We start from the raw sequence: 10741 nt of genomic DNA on the forward strand, positions 1-10741 counted from the left end.
TATCAATATCATTCTATTTTCTTCTTTTATCAACCACCACTAAAATATGCCATAATGCATGTATTTCAGGTATTAATAGTTGAAATATACAAAAATATGCAAAATAAAATAACCATTATTTTTTTCATCATAACGTAATTCTGTGTACACAACTAAAGCAGTCGTCAGAATTTGCAAAAAAAAATTTAACGATGCATATAAATTATAGCTTTGTAATAAGGTGGTCAAATTAATTTTTGCCAAAAAACAAATTGCATATTAATATATTATATTACATAGGTAATATTATTTCATACATTAATAGCTATTGCCAACTTATAAGTCAATATTGTAAAACAGGTGTAAATAGGTCAGATTAAATTAATAATGACATAAATTGGTCAAAATTATCTAAATATTTTAAAATTGTAATACTAAATTTATTTTTATCATATGTATAAATTTTAAAATTAACTATTACATTTTTGATTTGTTAAATCAATTAATTTTAAAAATTTATTTGAAATACTAAATGCAAAAACAAATTCACAATGGTCTATAGCATTTTCAGCTAATTAAATTAAATTCAAAAATGTAGATAATACAGGAAAAATAAGTACATCAACAATGTTATATAAGTACATCAACAATATTTTGTGAGCGTAAAAATTAAAAATAATAGTAATAATAGTAACTTTTAAACAGTCAATATTAATTTTTCTTTGAATTTTCATCAGTTACACCTGAAAATATAAAATTAATTATTAATAAGATAATAAATTGTATTAATTAGTAAAATAAAGTTAAAAAATTTACTTTTTCCATCACATGCAACTATCTTCAATTTTTCTACTTTAGCTATTTCTTGTGTTTCTTTAAACTCAACATCACTTAACATAAATGTCCAAACATTATCACAAAATCTATAAGTGTCCATTTTTCCAGCCTAGAATACCAAATAAAACAAATGTTTTAATTAAAAAAAATTTAACAATATCTCTAAACCAAATTTCTTAAGCTAGCTATTGATAGTTAAATAAAGTGCCATCATTTTCAATTTTATCATTTTTTTGTTAAACTTTTAAAGTAAACTTTAATCAACACTATTTATTTTTATTACACTTAAAAATAAAAGTTACTTGGTTTTATGTTCTATCAAAATCATGTACATATTTTTTATTACTATAGTTTAAATTTAAATTTAATAGTTGTTACTGTTGTTAAGGTATGCATATAGAATATGAATTAATTGTAATAATATAAATAGACTAATAAGTAAATGCAAGATTTTTATTTTACACAATTATATGGGTACTCCAAAGAATTGTTAAATGTTATGTGAAATAATTAAAACAATTTTATCTGCTGATTTAATTTTATTGGTGCAATGTACTAATGTGCTATCTATTCTATTAATATTAATTTTGATTATTTCTACACTCGACAACCAATTCAGAATATCAATAATTCTTGAAACAATGTAAAATTACATATTCTCTGATGTAAAAAATATAAGTGGTGACGATTTGGTTACAACATACTTCTGTACCAACTGAAAAAAATTCTCCACATCAACTAATGCAATGAAGGCATACTTCATAATAAGACGTCCAATAATTCTTTGGGATTCCAATTTTAAAGTATCTCTTATTATTTTATATTTTTAATCAATGATTTTTTCTGGATATATATACAAATTTTTCTTTAGATAGATTTCCTATGTGACCTCATATATCTTCAATAATGCATAGGGTCATCTAACAAAGGCATATTTCGGATGTCTTATCAATTGAATAAAAAAAAAAAAATTGCAGCAATATAAGTTAAATTATTTTTCAAATCAAATTATTAGTTACTTAGATAAATATTTTTCATCATTAAAAATCAATAAAAATATCAGAATTAATTAAAAATTATTAAAATATTTATAAAATGTGTAAGTTTGTAAAAAAAATTCAGTTTATTTAAATTAGAATGATAAATAATAATAATAAATAATAAATAATACACATTTTTAAACAGTTTAAAAATATTCCTTTCCAATAAAAGTATGTATTTACAGTGAAATTCGTTCCCTTATAATGAATAACGCTAGAAAAACTGAATAATATATTTTACAAATATTTCAATCATTAAGATGATGCTACGCTCATACTTTTTGACTTACATACATACAATATAGTAAATACTAAATTTTCATTTAATAAAATTCATTGTGTTGTTAAATTTAATATTAGAGCACTATCTATTAAAATAAAAAGTAAGAATATCATCAAAGATTAAACATTGGATTTTTTCAATATTTTGATTTTTAAGCAAGACGAGTGAATAAAATATTACAAATTGATAATAGTCAAATATATTTTATCTTATGTATAGCGTTATAAGTTTTATTATAACATCATAACAGCTTTGACAAAATTTGATATCAAAATGAACAGTAAAACTATTATGAAAATAATTGGATATCTACAACAGTCTCAAAACTTATGACTTATGTTATGTAAACTTCTTTATTGACCCTGGTTTAATAAAAACAAAATAATGTCAAAAACAGCATGACCAATAACAATTTAAATTTAAAATGTTATCTGTGATTTTCCAAACACAACATTTTCTAACGACAATAATGAATTTTACTGCAATACATACAACGTGAGTATTTTGACTATTCAAAAATGTAAAGTATTTATTTGACTTTTTTAATTTAAAACAAATTTAAAACAAATGTAAAACAACATGGTTTTGCAATGGTTAAACATTAAAAACAATTGTATTTCACGAAAGTTTAAAAAATGTTTATTTAATTTAATATTATATTACTAATCTTAAATTATTTATTATATATTTTGACATTTTTATCAAATATAAATCCTAACTTAAATAATAACTAACTAGGTACCTATTTTACAGATGCTAAGCAAAACCATTAGCCAACAATAATATACAAATTATAAAAATTATTGAACGTTATAAAGAATACCTATATGAAAAATAAAATGAATTTATCAAATTAATGTATGTCTTCTATACAATTGTTTGGTTAATTCAGTCAACTTTTGTAATAGGTGTAATAAAATACAGAATTTACCATTTGCTAATCGACTCTTCAACTTTAACGATAAAATCCATATGGAAATATTTGCATTATTGGCGCTTATACAGTTATACTTACTATCGTATGATATGTGATATTGATTTTTAGTTCTTTACCTAAACCTTTAAACAATTTACCTTAAATGTAATTTTAGACTTGACTCGTGTGGCCAATGAATTGTTTACTGACTTATCGAACTGCAGCAGGATTTTCATGCCCAGAGCAGGTGTTATTTGACCATACTGAAACATCAAAATGAATATTTTAAATATATTAGGTAATAATACGTTAGCGAGCGGTCCACAATATTGACTACGAAGAATGCATTACTTGAATCATTTCGTCAATGCTCTCTTGGAGAGTATTCCCCAGAGTCGTGTTTCTGTACAGCTGATAAGACATATTGGCGTAAAACAACGGGTTTCAAATGTTTCGATGATCGGAAAAAAGCGGTGCAAGTCGGCGGACAATGATTCAAAGACGTGACATCGATACTCGACGATTGATCGGAGTTACCGACAAGGCGACAACTAAAACGTCTACAACCCGTGTATGGCGTCGACCCGAACTTATATCGAATCAACAGCTCACACTCGCGCTTGGTTAATCACTACTGATAGGTAAGCGTTACAGATAACGTTTAAATGGCCTGCGGTTCATTTGGTCCACAACCGCTGTGGTTCGTAATTCGTGGACCGTATTTTCGTGGTTATATTATTACAGTCGAATTTGCAGTAAAAAAAAAATACAAAGCATTAAAAATCAATCGTAAAATATATAATTATTTATTTAAAAAAAAAATACGATTACCTAATATCTATGCGTAATTACTAGGACTTCTCTATACCGTTTACTTTTTGATAGTTTCAGTCCGTACTCCGTTCCTTCGCGGTGTGCCCGGACGTGTATACGGTATACCGACTGACGGTGTCACCACCATTAAATTTCCAAGATTTGCCTAGATAATTGTTTAACTTGTATTAAATAATAATAATTCATCCATTAATCTTACAAAAAAGCAACCCGACAATAATTAATAACCATAGTTGTACCCCGTGGCCCATACGATATAAATCCACAGGATAACGACAAAAGGCCATTTGACATGCATTTCGACCAAACGTCATTATCATAAACCGACGAAATGTCGTCCGATAAAAGTCCACCGTGATGCATTATCAAGTAGATATCAAACGCAATTTTATTATTCGTGTACGAAAATCGTATAATAATGAATCGTCAAAAAACCATATTTTCTCATATTGTTCCCGTCTACACGATATCGATATAACAGTATAACCCCTCCATAGTAATCCGTCAAAAATGCCATCGTACTTCATTATTAACTTTATCAAAATTAATTAAGTTTCTGGCGTAGGTATCGCCCATTTCCGCCAAAAATGAACTTTCCATTTTTCGTCAGTTATAAATAACTTCATTTGTTAATAGGTACATCTTCAATGTACTCTATTTTTATCTGTGTGCCTACGCTTTACTTAATTCAAAATTATTAATTATATAATTTGAGAATTTTCGCGTTTACTATTAATTATTTTGCGGTCATTATTGTAGCTCATCTTACTTAAAGACACAGCACACATCACACACTGTCCAATGATCGATGATAACTACTCAATGCTATAAGTTAAGTTCCGACAAATCGAACAAGTTTTAGTATTATATGTATATCAGACATATTAATTTTCGGAACAAATCTAGTTTACGGCCTAAGCTCGTTGTTCAAATTTTTTAATTGATTTTTTTAAATACCGCGGCATCTTCGATAAAAATAATAGAAAACTACTTTTTTGACTAATATTTTTTTTAAAAGTGTGTTATTGTACGCTGAAGTTTTTGAAGCAATCACAATTTAGCTATTATACTTTTAATGTTCTACGCAGAAACCTGAACACAAATGACCTTTTTTTTATTTGTGTAAAAAAACTACGGATAGTCAAACACGATCTTTTAAGTATGCACATAGGTACAGACGTTCGTGTTGTTTGGACTATTTAAAAAAAAAATTCCCTCGATTTGCTATGCAAAACCACCTGAAATAGGTCACAGGGTAAAATCAAATGCATTTTGAGAGCACCTCGAAACTTTATGGGGTCACTCGCTCATTGCGATCACTCCAAAACAAATAAATTGTTTTCTTTCAAAAACTTTAGCGTACAAACACACTTAAAAAAAAAAAAAAATTAGTCAGAATAGTAGTTTTCTATTATTTTTATCAAGACACCACGATATTTAAAAAAATCAATTGTTTTCCTGTTTTTTTGGTATAACTTCCGTAATAAAAAAGCGACAATTTTTTCAAACACGTTCAAATTCAGTGCCTTGAAACACATTTTGAAAAACAAGCTTGGGCCGTAAACTAGAATTGTGCTTTATATTTATATTTATATAATAATGTTTTTATATATATTTATATAATAATGTTTTATATATATATTTAAATATTTTGTTGATTGACTCAAATGTTGAAAAGTCCAATTAATTAAAAAAGTTAATTTTGTTATATATTATTTGTTTTATTTGTTCTAATGTTTGTAGTTGTTAAAATTAATATAAATTTATGATGCATATTTGAGCATATTTTTCAATTATTTGTACATATTAGCGCATATTTTGACCTTTTTGCATTGCATATTTGCATCATATTTAATGCACATTTTTAGTGCATATAATTCCAGTCTCTAGTTATAATATTTATAATTCGATTAAAAGTAAACAATAAAATAATCTATATTAATATTTTATGTTACGGTTGACTATTTAACGTCACAATTTAATTAAATAAATATTTATTTTAAAAGTTTCGACTTTTTTTATTTAATTCTTCATCACACATCACATAACGTTACTATTTATTATACAAAATTAAGTGTTGTTACTTTTCAGTACCGTAACAAATCAACTCTAATAAAGATGTCGAATGTTTTTACAATATCTTTAAGGCCAATTTTAATATTATGCAAGATTATAGGCCTCATAAACATATCTTATTATTTTAACTCTAATGGATTATTGGTCAAAAATACAAACTCTACATATTATTCATTTATTGAATTTACAAGAACAGTTGTGTTGATGATATTTACTTACATTATTCATGAAAACTTAATCTTTCCCGAATACATGATTTTATATAAATATTGGGTCATCATTATTACATCGAAAATATCAGAAACTTGGATCATAAAGTATGATAAATATGTAAAAACGTTATTTTTTCAAAAGTTATTTATTTTTTTTTTTTAATTAATAATATTATCGTTTATCTTATCATCACTATGTAATTTTAAGCTCATTATATTACACGTACTAACTACTGACTACTGGCTAATTTTAAGTCCAATGATTTTAATTATTATTTTATTTAAGATTATGAGTTGAGAATTACACATTATTGAAATAGTTTTATTTTTAACAACCTATATTAAGAATGCTTATAATTATTTTTTATTCTACTTATTATAATAATCAGTAAAGGATTGGCAGAATTTTTCGGCGCGGGAAAATTATTTAGACCGCCGTGCCGCTCTATATTATAATTTCTAATATTAGTAATATTATACATAAAACAAATAATATAATAAATATAAGTATAACTAGTGTTTTTTTAAATCAATCGGTGGTTCAACTACTCCCCCCACTATTAAAAATTTTGTTTACTAGCTTTTATATTTATTAAAATAAAATTTGCACATAAATAATATAGCAAAACAATTTAATATGAGAGTTCTTTATTGCTTATTGAGCAATACACTTTTTTTTTTAATTCTAAAAAGCTATCCAAAACAAGGGCACCAGGTTTTTAAACATTGATAGATCTACTTCCTTTTCACTTTATTTTTACTATAATTATAACATAAATATTTATATTTCAATAAATAAAATATTGAGATAAAAAAACACGAGCAATTTTAATATACAATAATGCGTCAATGCATTAACATGATAGAAAAGAACTAATATTTATATCTATGTTATTATTATTATTTTTTTGTTTTTGCTTATTTGTTATTCTAATTTGTTAGTCAAGGACTAAGATATACTATAACTATAGTACTAGATACAGTATATTATCTTAGTCCATGTCAGGGATTAAAATAATTATGTCAATTATGATAGATGTGATAAACTAGTAAATAATAAGTACTTAATAATAAATGTAAAAAAAAATTCTTATTAAAATTAAAAACTTTTTGCGGCCCTTAAGCATACCGGCCCACCGGGAAGTTTCCAAGTATCCCGATGAGCCAATCTGGCCCTGATAATAATTATTTTATTTCACATTGTTAATATTATATGTTTTACAATAAACAAAAATGATGATGTGTGAATTAAAAGTAATAATATATACTTTAAAAAGTAATAACTAATGGGGATTATGAAACTTCAAATTGTTTCATATCACTTAGAAACATATACAAACCTCTTTGCCAATACGAATTTAGAATATTGCATATTTGCATCTAAATCAAATTGTAAATTGTTCATCATAAATATTTATTAATAAATTATTATGAATATTTTTTTTTCGTTTCTTTTAGGTTGATTAATGGCATCATCGAATTTGATCAAAAACTGACATCACTTCCAATATACTTGAAAGTTCAACAACGTCAATTTAGTAAACATTATTGGAATAAAATATTTATTAGTACATCATTGTATTACATAGCATGTACATTATTGTACCTGTACATATGGCCTATAAAGATAGTGGATATTTCAATAATCGTTTTATATTTTGTTCGTGTGTCTTTTATCGCAAACTTCACACTGATTGTTTCTTCATATTTTTACTTGCGAAACTTGGAAAACAGATTCGAAACATTGAATGATTTATGGAAATCCCTTCCAGAGGGATTGTTGGCTGTTACTGGTGAATGTTCACAATATGATATAGCAATGATGGTGGATAACATACGAACGTTACACGCTGTACTATCTGACATATTAAGAATATTCAGTAGGGGTTACGGACAAATGCTTTTAGCCTACTTTGTACTAACTTACATTGATATGATGTGTAATTTTTTTTATTTACTCTGCTATAAATTTTCAACTCCGGCATCAGAAGGTCATCAAACATTCCAAAATATAATAAAAGAAATTTTACCGTTGATCTTAAGTTTACAACATATAATTTGTATTATGTCCATTATTACTGCTGCATCTCGAGTAAATGATGAGGTAAAAACAATACAAATATTGGAGTATCTTATTACGTTCCAAATAATCGAAAAAAACAAACAAAGAATTAAGGAAAAGCCTTTTCACCAGTTTTTGACAACAAATATAATTTTTTTATTAACTAAAAAACAAAGTTTTGTAAATACTTATAATTTTCACCAAATTTCTATATTAACATTGTTTACTCCTACTATAAGCTATTCATAGACATTTGAAATATTCCATTTTGTTATTTTATTTTTTTCTTTAAAATATATATACCAACAACAGATTTTTCTTTTAGTCAAAATTCATGAAAATTTAGTACATAATTCGTTATAAGTTTTTACCAATAATGTTGTAATTGCATTATCATAATTCATAATATAATTTTATAAGTTTAAATTTTAAATTTTGAAAAAATCGTAAAATCTCAAAACATTCAAATTATTGTATAGGTAATAATTCACATTTTTTTATCCAGGATTTGAAAATTTAAAACGATATTAATCATGAAGTTTTCTACTTAGAATGAGCAATTTTGGCACTCTGACAAAATTTGTGAATTGGTTATAAATTATCCAAAATATGAATTTGAGAGATGAGGATATCATACAGATCATAAAAAAATCTAATTTGTATTGTACACCTGCCCGTTTAAAAATTCACACATGTAATACCTACGTGGCTATGTTTACACGGTTCAGTCCAGCTCGGTCCAAAATTTTCTGTTCCGAACCACTATTGGTGGTTTAAATGTGTAGTGTTTAAATTATATTAGGTATACGTATGCATTGACGATTAACGCATTGTACATTTTGTAACTTTATATTTTCAGAAAAGACACATAATATCCTACTTACGATTAACCAAGATTTCAAAATTATCAGTTGCCTTAAAAATCCAGGTTGTTATATTAATATAAATTATATGCTTTTAGTTATACTCTTATACTTAGCTATATTTTTTAGTTATAGATGTAAAAACTAAAAATTCATAGTATACCTACTCAGTACCACGTTAACAAATATGAGATTAAGTATTCCAAAAAGTTGTGTACTAAAAAACTAAAATAAACCTTTGACGTCACATGAAATATTGTCCATGTTTCACTCAAAACAGTTCGCCTATTTAAATAATGTTTTTTACATAGGTAGATTTATTTATAAATGCATAATGCAGACTGCAGAGTCTTGTTAACTAGTATAGTTCTGCAGTTCATGGTATATTAATGGACTTATGGTAGTGGATCATGAGGATAGATCAACTCTTGTAGATTATTTTTAAATTTATAAATTGATGTGTAATTAAATTATTAAGTTTCAAAAGTTAATAGTAAAAATTTCTAAATTAAAAAAAGAACTTAGTAAAAACTGAAAATCAAAATTTAAATTTAACTTATATTTGTTGGTTTCACATTTTTTCCCGTAATTGCATCACATAATTCTTTACCTTATATTCAATGAAAGATAGCTTATCGTATGGTTGACATTGTATTTATTATAATATAGGTATAATAACCAAATTGTCCAAACTTTAATTTTATTTCGATTTCTAACAATTTTTATTCGAAGAAAGTTCCTACTACTCTTCCCACCCATCACCAAACAGATGACACCCTCACACACTCATATCCACGCCTTTAACATGGTGCCTACTAACTAAACTATATAATAATATGATAGCATATGATTATTATTAAAAACAATAATTAATATTATAATTATTTTTAAATTATAGGTTAAAATGTTTATGAATCAAATATCAGTTTTTGAATCAGATGAAATGACAGCTTTTGGAATTTTTAGTATTAATTTGAATTTAGTTATATCAGTAAGTATTTGTTATTAAATAATAATTAATCCTATTCAATAAAAAAATGTAGTATACTTTGAAAATAAGTACCCTATTCTTATGGATAATCAAATATTAATTATTAATAATAAACTATATCTATTCTAAATTATGTACGTATCTATACTTATATAGTATAGTTCGGACCCGTTAAAAATACATAGTACCTAAATATTTTATACTTATACAATTAAAAATAAACGTACCTACCCTATTTTTTGCAGATTATAATATTACTTATTTCTGGAATATCAACAATAATACAAATGAAAGAGCACCCAATGGTATTGAAAACAATTAATAATACACAAACTTTCTATCAGACATTGAATATAACATTGTAGTGTTCTACAACTACAATGTATCAAATCCAGTATTGTAGCGTGTAGCAATCATACTAGTGATGTACCTACTTAAAACTTTATTGGATCATATAAATCTTAAATATCTTTTTTTTATTGCATAGATAATTCTGGTGCTTAAAACCCAACTTTTGTTTTTGTATATTAATAAGACTTAAAATGGGAGGGGCTAAGTTAAAAATACTTCATTGGAAATTTCAATTTCTCATTAGTATTTTCTTAATGCATATTACAAGAAATTCACAACAGGGTGGCTTATAATCTT

At 25.4% G+C, this 10741-nt stretch overlaps 1 protein-coding gene across 1 annotated transcript; it reads right to left on the minus strand.

The window, feature by feature from the left end:
* Positions 1–251: 251 nt before the first annotated feature.
* On the minus strand, positions 252–3698 carry LOC132927371 (transcription initiation factor IIA subunit 2). The gene is made up of 4 exons (XM_060991888.1): positions 3407–3698; positions 3214–3318; positions 796–925; positions 252–722 (listed from the first exon to the last, which is right to left on the minus strand). Exons 1-4 carry the CDS (start codon positions 3476–3478, stop codon positions 691–693), a joined length of 339 nt encoding a protein of 112 aa, XP_060847871.1. The 5' UTR covers positions 3479–3698; the 3' UTR covers positions 252–690.
* Between the last annotated feature and the right edge of the window lie 7043 nt (positions 3699–10741).

Source organism: Rhopalosiphum padi, chromosome 3, assembly GCF_020882245.1.
Source record: "Rhopalosiphum padi isolate XX-2018 chromosome 3, ASM2088224v1, whole genome shotgun sequence".
Taxonomy (NCBI): domain Eukaryota; kingdom Metazoa; phylum Arthropoda; class Insecta; order Hemiptera; family Aphididae; genus Rhopalosiphum; species Rhopalosiphum padi.